Genomic DNA, 18,447 nt, shown 5'->3' with positions numbered 1-18,447 from the left:
CAGTTCCTAGCCAATTGGACAGAAGCCTTTGTAAATAAGAAGGGTTAAATGAATAAAAAAGAAACGATAACAATATGGCAAAAATTTTATAAACTAAAAGAATCTATTGAAACCTTCTGTAGGTTCCTCTGCCTGTAAGGTGAAAAACAATAACATAAATTTATCCATATGACATCTGTGCCCATTCAAAGCCTTATCAAGACAAAAGTAGTTTCTTAGGTGTCTTCACATTGATTTTACTTAAAGATGTAAGGTTAGGAATTAGTCAGATTTGATCTGCTTGTTACATGCGACTTATGAAGAAATAATTTATCACTTTGTATGTTTAACACCATCATCTTTATTCTGTGATGATAAAGTACGACTTTTTTCACTACAATTTTAAATGTTCTAAGATATTTCTACAACTCATTTTCAGTCAATTCTTGGTCATAGTTGAAAGCGTGAGTAAATTGAAGCTAGACCACCGTGGAAAACCTGGAAGCAATGGACGGCCGTTTCGTCCAATTATGGGACTCCTCAGCAGTGCGCATCCACAATCCCACACCCGCGAGATTCGAACCCAGGACCTACCAGTCTCGCGCCAGAGCACTTAACCGATAGACCACTGAGCCGGCATTCGACGGTGTTAATGTCTGACTTCAACTAATCCACGATCAATCAGAAAACAGCTTTTGTGAGTAGATAAAAAAACAACATTAATGGGTAAATAGATTTTACATAATTAATAGATCAATTAAATACTTCTATAAATTACCCTGTAGGTAAATCAAAGGAAAAACAACATAAAAACTCCTACTTATGTATGGAGATTATATAATCTAGATCTGTCGTCTTGGACATGTATAAGGACCTGAACGGATTATTATGAGTGTATACATTGCTCTTAGTTAGGGTTAAGGATTTAGGATTAGGATAAAAAGTTAGAACTTTTATCATGAATTCATATCAGTTAAATGCTTTGTAACCACAAAGATGAATCGATTTCACTTACAAAAGTACAAGAGACGCTATACGATTAGTACACTCATAGAATATAGTGCCGGTAGGTTAATAGTTGAGGACTGTCGATTCGCCTGTTATGTACAATCCACAAAAACAGAACAGAGCGCCTGATAGATTTAAAACTATCTTTTTTGCTCTATATTGGCAAAAATTAATCTTGCACAGTCACTTTCAACATCTTGAGCAGCATAAAAAGGTATTTCTACTGTTCGTTATACTTGATATTTGAATCTATCGTAAAAACTAAGAAGCTGTATTCTCGATATCTAATTGGCCCGTCATTATACACTATAATTTGACTGAAATAATATATCCAATAAAGGTGGCATAACTTTGAACTTTTTTTCAGTTTTTTATCATCCACCCACACTACTTATTTGTTTACATATCTATCATAGTTCACATAATTTACATTTGACAAGTCAACTCTTCAAACAAAACATAGAATGTCTAGTTAATCTCAAAATATTTATATATTATATGTGGGTGGATGGAGTGATTACGCCACTGAGGACGATTGTCTCAACGTTATATATATGATAAATACTTTAGCAACAAGAATCAAAAAAGAGAAAACTTGTGAGAGAGAGAAATTAATATGACAATATGAAAAGGTATGCATAAGTTGTTGGAAGAGAAATTTTTCAAACTCAGCAATAACAATAATAATGATAATAATGCACATTCTAATCTGAAAGAAGTATTTATTCTAAAAATTAAGCGCATCAAATCTTCAACTAAAAAGAGTAAAGCATAATAAAACACACATTTAGTGTTTATTTCTTATATAAATATACAAAAGAAATTAATTTTACACAGAATACTTTTAAGTAGATGACGACGGTATGTCAATAAGATGTTGTGGTGAGTGTGTGGTAAGGGTAGCGGGGTGATGGCGACGACGAAATAGAATGGTAGTATCACACATTGTGAAAACGATAATGAACAGACTTAATTATTAATTAATAGATCAGTAATTATTGTTAAAAACCTTGTTGACTATTAAAAAACGAAAACAGTAGAGGGACGGAGTGTTAGAGAAAAACAATTACTCTATGTATGTCGGTCATAATCGACGTTATTGTAAAAATATAAGATTGAGACTAGGGGAGAGAGAGTATAAGATGTTGCAAAGGGGATATGGAGAACGGATTAAGTAAATTGAGTGATTGCTTGACAGAGGAAAATGCAGGTTACGTATACGAATATTATAGTACATAAATTTTATAAGGAATGCCTTTGACAACACGAGTGTAACGGTTTTTTCGGAAAGAAACAGTCAAAGATGTCATAAAATAAAATTAAAGATTAACTGTACATGATATAAAGACAATCCATGGGATGTGTTATGAACAGCTGTTGCAAGAAATAATCAAGAAATTTATTACTTATTTAGCATATCAATTATTATTAAGGTTGTATACACCGAAGATTGATCGCAGTTGGGATACCATTAAAAATCAGAAAGCACTGAAGAGCTACGTATGTGACCTCCGACCTGCTAACATTCTAACACAGTGCATGCAATCTGAGTTCACATAGACTAGTTTTTACATTCCAAATAGGTCAATAGAATTTGATTAACACTAAAAGACTATACAAAATGACGGTGATCACCACTCAATCATCAATCAATTGTGAATACTGTATGAGATTATTGAATAAACCAGTAGGTTCTCAGAATGTAAAACTTAGTGAAGCGGTTTCGAGTCTCACATTGAACGACATTCTCAATATTGCAGGTATGTCTTTGTGATGAGTCCCGATTATCACGAAACCTGTAGCTAGCACGGCTCCCTACTACTTGTAACCAACAAACAACGCTAATTTGTTGAACTTAAGATACATCGTAAATAACAATCAGAGAAAATGATAATCTCTTTTGTAATTAATTCTCAACTCATTTTTGTCACTAAAATCACCAATCCCTTAGAAACTGTCTTAAACACCAATTACTAAAGTAGGACCTGGCACTGATGCGCAAAGATACAAGTTTTTAAACTGTTTATCATGCAGAAAGCAAATCCAACATAACTAAAACTAAAGGATCTGAAAAATATTACTAAACAATTGTAAAAAATAATTATCAGAAAAATGTAGCCCAAAAGATAAATGAAATCGAAGAGCAAAAATTATGAAGTAATTCGTAAGAGCCTACACATTTCTACACCAATCACGTTTATGTACAGAATAACTTTCTTGATGCATAACAGTATGTGTCAATGTAGTAATACCATGTATTTTTAAAAACTTGTTGCTATTTCGGCTGACATTACATACATCAGAGTGGACGACTACTTGCCATAAATTAAGATACATGGACTGGTAATCTCAATTAGTTCACATTCACGATCTCTTTCAGATTAAACTTGACATTATTCTCTCGATGGGCAATTCCATTAACCGAACAAAATAGCTTGTTCCTTTTTTGAATACCTATAATCTTTAGATATTCTTCAATCTCAGCTGCCATGACTTACAAGGTGAATGCAGTAACCAAATGGTCTTCTGAGCAATATACTCGGCCTTCACACATACATCCATCATTGCATCGATGGATGGGCATAAGTTATCTCGTGACTAATATATAGATACTCGTACTAAAACTTTTTCTGTCAAATTATGAGGCTTTACTATTTTCTGTAAGCGAAAAACAACACAACCACTCTTAAATAAAACATATGTACGGAACTCCAACGTTAAAAAAAGAAATATCTTAGATCTTTCATATATTATTTACTAAGTGACTAATGACTAATTTTCTTGTAATAAAGTGAGACGTTTGATAATGATACCACTCCAACTTTTTTTATGAGAATTTCCATTCGGTAATTAATCATATATGTACTCGAATCCATCGTATACACTACAAACGTATTTTCCGTTGTTAATAAATACAATTTCAAATAACATGTGTACATATTGGAAGATCAGTGGGAATCACTCTAATCCATTAGTACACATAATAACAACAAATGAAATACTCACTTAAAAGCAATATGCGTATATTCATTCTTTAACTGAACAAGTGCACTATACTCTGAATTAAGTCCAGTCAAACCGACATTTTCAATGTGTTGTACTAGTTCATTTGGATTCATCCAATGTTCTTGCATAATAATTGTTTGAGTCACTTCCAAGTTATCGTCATCATCTTCATCCTCCTGCTCATCATCATCATTATCCTCTTCTATTTCCTCCTCGGGTTCGAAATCATCATCATTAACAACTACATCGATTACGCCTTCATCATTTCTAGCTGAAACATCATCACTGCTAGAAGTTGTACTATTAATTTCAATCATATTTGCATCAATTTCATCGTATATCTTTTGTCTTTCTATTGATGATGATAATAATGCATCTCGATGATTATCACTGCATGTATTATGATTATTATTGATTGCTGAATCAATAGACACTGTTGTATTATTAGTGGTACGATGAAGAGAAGAGGAAGAAGAAGAGGAATGAGTTTCTACGTCCCATTCATTGCATTTATCATAACCTGAAGTAACCAAATAACTTAATGATGAATTTAATGGAGTAATCTCCGTAGTTTGACTATTATTCATTGAAGATGATGATAATTCAACAGGATATATTAAATTATGATCTTGATGAATTGAATCACCTTGAGGGCGACCAACTGCCCAATTAGGGATAACATCTGATGACGGATGACTAGTGTTAATGAGTCTAGAGTCAAACGCTTTTTAGTTGATGAAATAGAAAAAGCAAGAAAAAAACAAATAGAATGAAACGGAAACAAAATAGTTGGTATCACATACTGATTGTAGTCAAACAACCAGTTAAAATCAGGATGAACAGGACAGCTATTCTACACTAATATATGGGACCGCTCCTCCTCAGTAGTGTGCGTCAACCACCCCACCAAAGATCGAACTCAGCACTTAACATTTAGATCGCTGAACCTAAGTAATATCAATCCGTAATATAAACCATAAAAATTTAATAACTTCCATAAACCCTCTCACTCAGTCAGTCAGCGACAACGTAGGACCAGGCACATATATGCATCGGTCCAAGTTGCCATACCTCGTTAGCACAACAAGATGAACACCGGATTCATAGAAGTAATTAGTTTAGTGGTGGTAGTATATAAAGAAAGGTTGTATATAAGGATATAGTATAGGTAGGAAAAAAGTTATGAAGCAATTTTAATCTCAAGGTTTAAGGGAAGATAAAGAGTGTATACACCTACGCCATTGTGATCGATTCTGAGCCATGTCACCCAGAGTCTCCAACCATTGGTTACGATAGTCACGCGGACCCCAACCAGGTAGTCTGCATCTGCCAACATGGCTCAGATTAGAAGTTAGTGACTTCAAGCACTGATGCCATGTTTTGGTTTGGCCGCCCCTAACTCTCTTCCAACCATCCCCTACACTAGTCAACATTGCGCGTCGTGGTAATCGGTGTTCAGGCATACGTAACACGTGGCCCAACCATCTCAGTCGATGAACATTCATGACCTCATCAACTGATTTACCATCATCACCTAATACCCTGTGTCTAACCTCACTATTACTTACCCGGTGATCCCAGCAGATGCGAGCAATATTTCTAAGGCATCTGTGGTCAAATACTAGTAACCTACGAGTATCTTCTACTCTCAATGGCCATGTTTCTCAGCCGTAAAGTAGAACAGAGCGAACTGCTGTGCAGTATACTCGTCCCTTAATTGATAGACGGATATCTCGTCTTCGCCATAGGTGACGTAAGTTGGCAAAAGCCAAACGAGCTTTTTGAATCCGTGCTGAGATTTCGTCAGACACCAACCCATTAGGGCTGATCAGACTTCCAAGATAAGTGAAGTTGTCAACGCGTTCGACTACTTCACTCTATACTAAAAAAAATAGAGTATGATAATATATGCTCTATATATGTTCATCATATACATGTTGACCAATGAACATCAGATAGACTATAACAGGGAAGCAGAGAAAATATTCCAACGTTAAATTATTCAGATGAAAAAGTTACTAATCTATATAGTATAACATAAAACTTATTCTATTAATTAAATCACTTGTGCAATGATTAAACTTTCGGATCAACTGTTTCCAAATACACAAATACTGAAATATATTTCCCTGTCTTACATCTATTTTAATAATGATACATAACGCATTTACGGGTTTCCATGAAACGTCTATGAACCATATCAGTGTGGCGAAGCGGTCGTATATTTTTATCCTTGTCTATCTCTTATAGATGTGAGAGATATCCGTTTATATAAATGTACATATTCTGGAGGTATTTTATTTTATGAGCTGGGCGGTTTATTTATGAAGCTTTGACTAACTTTATACATAACATTAGATAGTTCTTTTGACCTAAAACAAGTTGTTAGTCAATTGGGGAGAAATCCTGACAGCTCATAATTTTTACAAAAACAATGAAAACATCACGACTAAACTATTCAGTCGAAGGAATAAAACATACCAAATTGCTCAACCTGAGTAACAAATATTCTTCATCAGCTCAATTTTTAATACAATGTCACTCTTATAGAGAACCAAGGTTTGTTTATACACGTATATCTCTTCTGATACTCATAAAATTAACAATTGAAGCTTGATACCTATAGTCGTTGAACAATAATTATGCCTAAGTATGGGACATAAACTGGAAAATCGTCTAGTAGATTTTAAAACATGTGGTCTACTAACTTGAAGTTTACAATAAAAACGAAATCTTTTCTCATAGCTAATCCATGATGCGCTTCTCAGTTAAATGATTTGTATAATGAATCAAAAAGCTTTAGAGAAGGGAGATGAAACGAATTTAACCAAAAATAAAATATAAGCGATAAAAGGTACAATAAATGACAATACGAAATTGATTTACCTGAAATTCTTGGCAACATATGAATTGGATTTTTATTATTACAAATAGTTCTATCTTCTATTTCATCTTGAGCAAGAGGTGCAATTTTATTTTGGACGGGAGCTAAACAAATAGAATCTGAAATTTCAGCATCTGCAAGAGGTAAGTCATGATCATTAGAAGTTGTTAAACCTGAAACTTCATGGATAACTTTGGAAATTCCACGTCTCTCGAATTCAGTTGTTTTCGGTAAACTTGATGTTATTAACTGGTTTAAGAGTTTATCACTGAGTGGGTTGCACTTTGTAGAATGTACACCAGTAAAACCAGTCGACAAGAAAGATGTATTAGATGAACAAGATGAGTTAAGTTCATGAGAATTCGCAGAATTAAAGGCAGTTTGTTTGGTACCAAAGGCTTCGGATATTAAGGGTGATTTGATAGAATTGTCAGCAGTAGGAGTTACAGGGTCAATACGCATCAATGATACATCTTCATTAAAACCCATAACATGGTTCCCTGATGTGATTGCATTTGAAGAACGACTATTTGTATGATCTGATACGCCAGTGGAATAGTTCAAATCTGCAAGATTTGACAGTTGTGGGCGTTTAGCAACTGTCGGAGGAGTAGGTGTTCCACCATGTTCTGAATTTGATAATGTTTGACGTTTATGATCATATGAACATGCTTCTGAGTAATTCGAAACGGATTTTGGATTGTAATTCTGGAATAAAAATCGATTGAGAGAAAAAAAAATATCATTTTTCATTAAGGAATTTTACAAAATTTTCATTTTTTTAATTTCAACAAAAAGTGTGTAGATCGTGAAAGCATAAAGGTTAAAAATTATTTGATTGCTAATTATACGCATCGATTAAATTCCGTTTAAATTCGGTTCCTCTTTTTGAAAAAACTTCAAATAGAAAATCTTTTCAGTTTTATAATAACATCAACTTAAAACAAAAAATAATCGAATCAACAAGGAAACTAGTCAACAATTTTGAAATAAAAATTTAGAAATTTTGTGACAATGGATGAGAGCGAAAGAGTGTTTGATTGGTTATTGGTAACTTGATCATTTTTTCTTAGCTTTGATTAGCCGATAATTTAATTAAACAGATCTTGTGGAGATTAGTTCTATTCGTAAGTTGAATTCGTTATAATTATGACTGATTGAGTCCAGACATATTGGAGAATAAAACATTTATCAACAAGATTGGATAATTGCCAGGCTATATCGTAGATTGATTGAAGTCGAAATTATACTATTGCAGTTCTGACGGCTAAGTGTTATCATTGCGAGATACGAAGAAGTCCTAAGTTTGATCACCAGTGGGGTTGTGAATGTAGACTGTTGGAGAATCCAAAACTATGATGTAACAGTTACTCAGTACTCCATAGTTTTTAATTGGTAGTCCAACTAACATCAACCAGTAACGAATACGACTTACGCATCAAACTAAACTCAAAAAAACCTCTTCAACTAAGCACGTTCAAAGTATTCATTCTCAGAAAAGTTTCGAAAATTCTTTTGGCATCTGTACTGAAAGGCGATTTCAATAGTAATAACAATAATAATAATTTGCAAATTATCCTAATTGAACTTTAAGAAATACATCTCTTAGATAATTATATCTCTATTATCGCTTACTAGCAGTGAGCATAATATCATAATTTGTTTTGTGGAGACTATTTTTTCACAGGTTTTTTATTGCTAAAATCCAACCCATTGTATGAAAATCGAGTGCTCAAAATATATAAATAAATTTGTCAACTGTAAGTTGAACTACCTACATGAATAGTTGTTATCGGAAAAATAGTAAAACATGAGGAGAAACTACTTAAAATTCTGTGACGATCATATAGTTACACAATAGCGTAATAATGAACGCATACCATAATGAATTTCAAGTTAGTTTTGATAACAGGAAATTTAACGAGATGTTTAAATTTTGTGATTTAAATCACGGGCAGATCTTAATTAGGTAACTATTAAAAAACCAGTAAATATAGTTATTTAGCTAAGGTCAGTTTGTGATGTAAACTATGAAAAGTCAACAACCTTCAAAAACGCCTTTACATTCATAATAATCACATGTTCGCTAATAACTAATCTCGACAGGTGATTCACAGTTTTAGTGAGGACCCAACAATGTTGAGTGTAAGACAGTCTAGCAACCAATACCAATGGAAGATGGTTGAGCAATATTGTGGAATGAATGAAGTCAGAAATATAAACCTTTCGGTGCGAACTCAATGGTCTAAAAGTTAAAGGCTCGTCGAGAGATCTGAAGTGGTCCCGGGCTCCACCCCCCGTGAGGTTGTGGATGTGAACTGCTGAATCTCATGCTAGGATAAAACAGCTCTCCGGCGCTTAATTATTTCCAATCATTACCTGACCAAGGTTAGTCCGTAACTTGAACAGTATGACTAGATGACCGAAGTTAGAAAGTTAATCTCCCTATAACGTAGTTTTCTGAAATTATAGTGCTGGACTTGAGACATAAAGGTACTGGGTTTGATCTAGTGCGTGAGGTCGTATATTCACATTGCTGATGAGTTCTAAACTGTAACGTAGTGCCTGCTCTTTATACTGTATATAATCTAATGGCTCAACGGTTGATATCACAGTCCTCAGCAAACTTGAAATTCGGATTGAATTAGTGAAATGATTTAATAAACCGACTTTTTAAAGCTTTGTCCATAAAGAATATTGTCTAATCAATCAAACTCTTTTCCATGCACGCACATACAGACAGACAAACATATATTGATGCGTGAACACACAGCAGCGAGCAACTGTGTATAAACAAATATTTGCAGATAAGAGGAGTATGCAGTGGAAACTTGTTCTAAAACCAAATGGAACAGAATATATATATATATATATATATATACTACTGTTACATGCACAGTTTCACCTATCTTGCACGGGTGATTGATTGGTTGGTTGGATAAAATCGGTTATGGTTGTTTAAATTGCTTTAGTTATCAGACAGTTGCCAATACTATTATTATTATTGCTATTATTATCATTACTATTACTATTACAGTTATCAGTGCTGGTGTTATCGTGTTTACAGTAGACAAAATTCACTAGTACATTTACCTACTGTTCCTTATGTAACCACTTTTCTCTCTATGATGGAAACCATTTAAATTTAAAAAAGAATCATAAATATTCCGAAGTGAACAGCACAAAAAGCATATCAATGTACCACCCTCGTGCCGTCATATCGAGGGAGAGAGAAAAAGTGAGTGACCAAAGAAAATTTGTACTAATAATGATGATGGTAACAATGAACTTGATCAATAACCAGTACATGAATAGAATATAGCTTATCAAGTAGGAAGACAGTTAATAAATTTTAAATTGCTTGGTTCTACCGATTTACATGATTAAGTGACAGGTGTTTTGTTCTCGTTTTAATTTAATATAGTAGTAGCGCTAAGTAGGTGAAATATTTTACATCAACGGGTTAGCAACTTAGTGATTAGAGCATTCATGGACTATAATAATTGTCTCAGATTCGAAATCTGCTATACTCAATTCGATTTTAAGAACCAGTTATTAGTATCACCAGGCCTCAAAGCTGACTACATATTATGTAATACTGACTCATCATTGAATAGTGAATAAACTTGTCATTTTTGTCTAGTCTTTTATTTCTGGTCAAATTCTATCTCTCCCACGGGGATCAGCAGTTTCCTTAGGAGTCCAGGTACGCCTTACCGACAGGCGCCAATTAGTGTAAGACATAGGCCAAGCAGGATTAATATCCCATTACTTCCAACTACTTAACATCTCAACATATTGTACACAATGTCCAGTCAATTAACTAGTGTCGACATAGTAACTTGATTAATAGAATTTGGTCAGTACTAAATGATTAGACAAATATGACAGTGATCACTACTCAATTATCAATTAAATGTAAATATTGGAGTCCTACAGGAGATTATTTATCGTTTGAATGAGTCAACGTTAACATCTCGGACAATGAAGCTGGGAGATGAGGGTTTGAGTCCCATATCAAACATTGATTCCTACAATATTTCAGGTATCCTATGCTGATCAGCTGTTAACTACAACCACTTAGCACATAAACGTGTTTATACTAGGAAAATAAGTCGTACTAAGAAGAAGCCCCGTTTCACCTACTTCAGTCTGAACAACCGATGTGAATTAACCAGCCGTCATACCTACGTCTTGAAGCTAAATATAACATATACTTAAGGTAATATAGATATTTTTTATCAGGTCATATAACATGTTGTGTCATGATTGACTCATTGACAATGAGTTATAAATCAAATAAAATTATATAGTATGCATAAAAACTAACACTATCATTCATTTTTTCTAAGTTGGATGATGAGAATGTTTTCATTATCACATCCGATGTACATTCTTCTAAATCTGAACTTTCAGCTTCACCGGAATATGAACTAGTCAAAGAAAATGGATCTAAATCACCAACACTAATTAAATCATCATCGACAGTAACATCATCTAGTTGATTATTGGAGAAACAATCATCATCCTCACGAAATTCAGAATCACTAGAATCCGATAATGATCCGGTAGATTCTGAAGGTGGACCAAAAAATGCACCAACTGTTTGATTACGATGATCAATAGGAAGTGCTGCCTATAAAAAAAATTATAAAGAATATTAACTTAAAATTAAGTGAATTCATTTACTGAGTACTTGAGCATGAGCCATACACTAAATGTAAGGGTTAATGATACTGCTCAGTTGAACGAACCGAAGTAGGTGGGATGAGGCTCAAACCTGAGACTTGGTGGCCGAAAGCCGAACAATATAACCATTAAACTACCACTCCTTACATACTAACATGGAATAAAGATGTCAGTATATGTATTTCGCTTTGCAACCTCAGTAATAATATTACCAAGAATCAGGTGTAGCTAATAAGTTGTATCGATACCAAGCTTATTCATATTTTCATCTGATAGTAATAATGAGATTATGCACTTTTGTTAACTTCAAAAGTTTTGAGCATTTGGTATGATGACTCAGTAAATTCACAATGCTGAGATCAAGAAGACGAGAAAAGTGCTACAGATCGACAGCATCAAAGAATCGAGAGAAGTTTCAGAGACTGATTGCTGTTTGAATAGAAACCCATACATAAAAAATATTGGTGTTTAAAAATAAGAACTATATATCTATCTTAATTTAGTCTTCATTTATTTGGACAGATACTGAATGGTGTGTGGATGGGATACTTTCACAGATATTTTTGTATGCAGACTGATCAGTCAGTTAGGCTTTAGATGGCCACACAATATCGTGACTAGATCGAAGTTAGACATAAGCACCATCGGAAGCCAGCTCAGAGTTCGGGCACAAGACCGGAGATCCTGGGTTCCATTCCCAACTGCAGAGTTGTGGATGGCCACTTCTGAGTCCCATACTAGGATGAAATAGATTTCCAGTGCATCCTGGTTCTTACGGAAGTCTAAGTAAGATCACTTCGTGTTTTAAAAACCATCGAAATTCTGTAACTCCCACAAAACCCCATACTGATAATTAGACGCTACATAATTTACATGTATTCAGGAAAGGCAAGTTTTTCATGTATTAAAGGAAATAAAACTTGACTAGACAGATAACTGAAGTCTTTTCATTGATTATAATATTACTTACAATACATACTTTTACGTGTGAAAGTAAAAATTCAGCTTTTTATCGAATAGTTTTAAAAAGCAATATAAAATTCTGTTATATAATATACAGTGTTATGATAACGTAGATATAAGATACACAACACACCTGTTCTGCTTCAGTCAATAACCACCCAGTCCTTAATAGAGCAGTTTGAAGCCAAGCATAATGATCACGTTTTAAAATAACGGGATCAGGATGGCTAAGTGCTTCCAATTTGGTTCCCGGTGAAGGACGGAGTACATATACACAATCTTGAAATAATTCGCGAATAAACACTCGCATTAATAAGAAAGGAGCACGAAACCAGAGAGGAGCAGTTAAGATTAGAACACGCCGAAGACGTACAGGATAGGAGGACTTTATATAAAAAAACATGATAAAAACAAAGAGTAAACGTCTTCAACGTTAATAAAGTAGTGAATTTCAATTGGAAACGTCCAGTCTAAATAGATAAGACGTATCTTCAAGTCTACCTCCATTAAGTTACTCAGATTAAGGCTTCTAAAAACAAATAATTTGATTAAAAGATAAATATTACACTGAAATCATGGACTGATCTGAGTTATACCGTCATTTGGTAACCTGGGAGCCATGAACGGTCGTTCCAGTGAGAAGCCGTTACCAGTGAGATTAAACCGTGTTAGATGTAAAGTAGTTACCCACTGAAGAGAATGGAAGATGGTCGTGTAATGTCGTGGATTGATTAACTTTGTACAATAACACTGTTGGGTACAGGCTCAGTGGTCTAGAGGTTGGGCATTTGCACATGAGACTGAAGGTCCTGGCTTCGACTCCCAAGTGCAAGGCTGTGGATATGCAGTGTTAAGGAGTCCCACACTAGGACTAAACAGTCGTCTAATGCTTCCATTTTTCCAATGGTGGTCTAACTTAGATCGCTTCATGGTTTCAATGAGATTCAACAATCTCCAAAACCCCATATTGACGAAGATATATATTGAACGGATTTACGCAGTCATCCATTTGTAGTTCCAGAAAATTAATTTAAAAAATGATTCTGTAAACTAGTAGTCTTCAAGTGAAACAATCAAAGTGCCCGATTTCGACTTATGAGTTTAAAATCCATTGAAATTTACTGACCATCAATTGGTGACTATCCTAGTAATAGACGAATAAAGAGCAAAGTTGGCATTAATACGCTTTTAATCAAAATATTCTGTAAGTCGAACAATGCTTTGTAGGTTGCCTTATTTTTAAACTCGAAGATGACTGGAAATATGGCTTTATGGAGATAGACATATTAACAATGAAATGTAGTCTTAAAAAAGTATTCAAAGTTGTAACGCTTATCTACCGTACAGAAAAATGTGGTATAAGACGTTAAACAGTATGAGTGTAAGTATCATTAATTGTGGATTGCTATTAAGGTAAAGTCTGTAAATCTTAAAGATAATTTGAACGAACAATTAAACGCTTTACGATCAAAGCTAAAATAAACTATCTCTTAGCGTTCATCATCCAGTCCTCTATAAATTCAGCTTCTATATTTTTCTCATGAAATGAGAATACGACGAAGCCGTTCAACTCGAATCTACCACAAATTAAATAGATCAAATTCGATTTTTTGTCTCTTTACTTCTGAGTTAAACACTAATCATGCACACATTCCATTATATGCAATACTATGACCCGAATTTAACATCCGTTGTATAATTTTAGCATTACAGCCACGTGAATAGATAACTATGACTATCTGTCATAACTAAGCCCAGACAGCTGTTTATCCCTAACGAATACCAGATTTAGCCATAAAAGGGTAACTTTAGTCCAGCTAGTCCAAAAAACTAAATAATGGACACAAATACAATATATTGCCACCAGACATTGTTGGAGAGGCTAGATAGAAGTCTGGAGCTTCATCAGAATCATATCTACACCTTGATTAAATTATGGTGAGAGCACTTGTTTATCTTTATTTTGCTGAGTATAGAAAACAAAAACATGAAGATCACTTTAAGCTCATTTTTATTATGGAGAGTCCGTGATATATTTAAGGTCCGAGCCAAACATCTAGAGCAACATAGAAAGGATGTACATTTAGCTTGGTATAGTATACAAAAACTGTTAGCAACCTACGTCTAAAGATCAATGGTGATCAGTGCATGTTTGTAGTTAACTTAATTGATGGGCGCTCGGGAATCTAAATTACCTAAGAACATAATAAATAATGGATGGAGGAAACTTAAACCCAGTTTGACGAAAAATCCACACAATACGATTAAGTAGTAACCCGCAATGAAAGCAAGAGAGAGAAGGCAGTGATGATAAGCACTATTAAACAGTTGTTTAAACTCTTTTAAAAGACAGTTTGACGAGCAGTCGTTGGACAGAACAGAGATCCACTGTCGAAAAAGGCAACCAAAACGATGGGTGTAGAAACGACAACTGCCTCCAGCTATTCTACAGTTGTCTACCACCCTGTAACAGCGTAAGTGTTTGATTAAGAACTGTCCTCCAACTCTTACAGCAGTCGAGAACGTTACAACCCACTTTCATTAAGTAAAAGGACTAGGACGTCCGAGTTTATTTCAGAAACGTGACGATACTTTATTATCAGTAAGATTGACCGAGAAACTAGGGAAAGCCTGAGATGTGGAAATAATCCCATCAAACTAATCTCAATCGCAGGTCATAACAATTTGTGAAGTAACATAGGAATATTGTGATAACTACAGAGGAATTAGACTGATTGATACAGAGACCAAATATTAGTTTCCTTAATAGTCCAAAGCTAATGTAAAACCCAGAGGAGGCAAAGTACATCAAACTATGTACGGTTCTTCATTAGACTACGGTTTCGGAAGCCGTTTGGTATTACAAACGCCTACACAAGAGAAGAGCTATCTTAGAATCAAGCACAATAGTTTGTACTTGGAAAATAATCTATATTACATGTTTTGTGTGAAAATGTTGGGAAAAAGAACATAATAAGTAATGGGGATAGGAAAATCCAGAAAAACATAAAAGGATGAGTAATTTCGGGTAATATGAAACACATCCAAAATGTCTTTAGTGTTAGCTTCAACTCACATGTATACAAAGGTAATTTAATAGATTCATAAATAAGTCTTCGAAGGCGCTAAATGTCTTTTGCTTATCAGTTTGTCACTAATTACAGACATTTTAACAGCATATAATCTCAAGACTAACATATACAATGCTTTATATTAAACATAAGCTGGAATCATTTAGCATACAAAAAGAAGAACAAGTATGATGAAAACACGATACGTGTACATACATATGACGCAATAAAAAAGACACACTAATTAACTAATGAAATTATTCCTAACAAACAAAAGAAAACTCACTCGTAACATCTTGAATAACTTGCATGAAAATGTATAATCGAAATTGGAATATTTTGAATCGGTCATATCAAAAATGAATACTAGACCATTTCTAGCAGCTGTTTCTCTATACATACCAAAGACAAAAAAAATGTTGTTTAGTGACAATGAAATTCTTGTACATAAAACTTTCAAAAAACTAAAATCGAAGGTTAGTTAATCAGTTATAAACAACGTAGAGCATAATAAAAATATGCATAGGATCAAGTTACCATACTACATTAGCACGACGAGATGGAATTGACAAGATTGATAGAATAATTGTTGTGTCAATGATAACAAGAAAGACTAAACGTTAAGAACATGATCTCTTCAAAAGAAAAGAATGGAAAAGTACGTATGAAGGGATACTCAGATTATAAATAGAGAATAGGGTAAGGAGTTAATGCCTATGCACTAATGTGAACGATTCTGAGCCATGTCACTTACTGTTTCCAACCAATGATTGAGGTTATTATTCGAATACTAACCGAGTAGTTGGGAATGAAAATATTTACAAATTAAATGTACTGTAACTAAAAATCATATGTGGAACTTAGAACTGCAACTAATGAAACCATTACAATAACAAATGATCAATTAGATCGCTTTGCACTTTTTGACTGCTAGTATAATAAAAGCAGCACTACAGTAAACATAAAATATTTAATTTATTTTGAAATTTGTTTGTTAAACATAATAACGAAAATACTTATCACAATTTCGAAATGTACACCCATATAACTTTGTTTACAAATACAGCATATCCAAATCTTTACACGAGGAAAATCAACTGTATCATATTTCTTTTTGCTTAATGTAGACTTAGCAATAGTTTAGTTAGTAGACGGCAATTATCTTCATTGTCTTGACTTCCTTTCATATTCCCCTCATGACCAGGTTTGATAATCTCAATGTGCTAAGTGTCTGGATTTCCGATAAAGTTATAAAACAGATGTAGTAAGACATCAACTGCATATTTACGGATGAAACAGATTATACTTTACACCAATACTTTAGAAAAAAAACGAGTTTCCATATCCATGTGATCTTTATACATAAAATGTATACTTGAGGAAAACTAACCTTTACTGTATGAGCCACAAGGAAGCATTGATCATTTACATATTCCTGACATTACGATGACCAATAACGCTTATTATTCACGCTACTCCACTTAATAAATTAATAATTTTATACATAAAGAAATACACCGTCTACGCCAAAAAAACGTTACTTTCACTGTGGTGAAACACTAACAATTATATGATCACTTCCCAAAATCGATTATTTTGGGATTCTTACGTTATCATGATGTGTCACTAGCCATTATAGAAATTCTTAAAATGGCAAAATTCAAATAGGACATTTTCAAACCAGTAAGATATACCGTTTAAATTAACAAGCTGATAAACCGACAATCTTAAATTAAGAAGTTAGTACTATTCTCAGAAGTGGATACTCAATAAACCTATGGATGTTAAAAATGGTCAACATATGTGTGCATTTAACTCGTATGTTGTAAAAATTAGGTTAGTTCACCTCCTCAATGCAGCATCCAGCTGAAAGATGATACTGTGCAACAAAGCCCGATGATTTCCTGATTTTCGATGTAATCTGACAAAAAACTGAGCCACACGAACACCAGGTATGTCATTGTCATTCTGTTTAGGAAAAAATTAGCAAATTTAAATTGTGATTACGAGAATAACAAATTTCCCTGACAATAGTTCACGTCTGACATCCTCTTCGAAGGGATCAACACGAGTGATCTGTTCACTGGCCAAAAATGTCTACATCAACTAGATGAGTACTAAAAGAATACAAAACATACTTGATAATTATGATACAATTCCATAGCCTGTGGGACAGAAAACTTGCGTGCAGCTAAAATATTAAAGGCTAGCTGATGATATTCAGGAGAATTTTGAGAGTTTTGAATAAGTGAAAGAAATTCTTCAATTTTCTAAAAGAGAAAAGGAAAAATACCTTTAATACCAAAGTTTTGGAGGAAAAACTAAGCATAAATTTAAAGTTCAGAAAGAAAAATAATCATAACGTAGAAATAATATTGGTATAGGTATGAAAAAAAGTAAGCGTTTATACTGATTTATTTACCACTCTGAAGTTCCGTACGATAACCAACTGACAGTTACACATATATCTGAAACGATCACAAGTGATAGTAGATCCTACAGACGGAATATTTAAAACACCATAATATGGATATCACCCCGTTGCTACATGACCTGGGACAGTGTTTTGCTCACTAGAATCGTTGGCCATGGTGACACTTAAGGAGAAAACCAAAAAAAGAAGTTTGGAGTTGAAAGTCCGTGCAGGAGGAATATTAGAAATTGAAGAGGAAGATTGATTATAAATTCAGTAATCTTGAGTGCTGTTATAGGTACAAGGGCGGTTAACTCGTCCCGGTTGCCCACACCGTGGAAGGGTTCTTTTAGAGGTACCTGAAAACGGGATTGGGTTAGGGCTGGTCTTAATGACTTGAGAGCATGGCCGCAGTGCCCGAGGGACAACTGCTT

General features: G+C 34.1%; 1 protein-coding gene across 1 annotated transcript in view; it reads right to left on the bottom strand.

Moving 5' to 3' along the window:
• Positions 1–18,149, bottom strand: part of Smp_167520 (protein-tyrosine phosphatase n9, putative) — a gene marked incomplete at its 3' end in the record, with an annotated part of 37,521 nt that extends 19,372 nt beyond the window's left edge. Inside the window, exons 1-11 of the mRNA XM_018790759.1 lie at positions 18,138–18,149; positions 18,023–18,096; positions 17,739–17,870; positions 17,608–17,697; positions 17,447–17,568; positions 15,887–15,992; positions 12,663–12,914; positions 11,722–11,794; positions 11,208–11,509; positions 6,880–7,585; positions 3,994–4,675 (exon numbers count right to left, since the gene is read on the bottom strand). Of these exons, the coding sequence (XP_018645998.1) occupies positions 3,994–4,675; positions 6,880–7,585; positions 11,208–11,509; positions 11,722–11,794; positions 12,663–12,914; positions 15,887–15,992; positions 17,447–17,568; positions 17,608–17,697; positions 17,739–17,870; positions 18,023–18,064 (2,507 nt within the window). The 5' untranslated portion in view covers positions 18,065–18,096; positions 18,138–18,149. The remainder of the gene's footprint in view (positions 1–3,993; positions 4,676–6,879; positions 7,586–11,207; positions 11,510–11,721; positions 11,795–12,662; positions 12,915–15,886; positions 15,993–17,446; positions 17,569–17,607; positions 17,698–17,738; positions 17,871–18,022; positions 18,097–18,137) is intronic.
• Positions 18,150–18,447: the final 298 nt, after the last annotated feature.

Source organism: Schistosoma mansoni, assembly GCF_000237925.1.
Source record: "Schistosoma mansoni, WGS project CABG00000000 data, supercontig 0037, strain Puerto Rico, whole genome shotgun sequence".
Classification (NCBI taxonomy): domain Eukaryota; kingdom Metazoa; phylum Platyhelminthes; class Trematoda; order Strigeidida; family Schistosomatidae; genus Schistosoma; species Schistosoma mansoni.
Note: the sequence above shows the minus strand (reverse complement) of the source record. Positions and strands in the feature narration are given on the sequence as shown.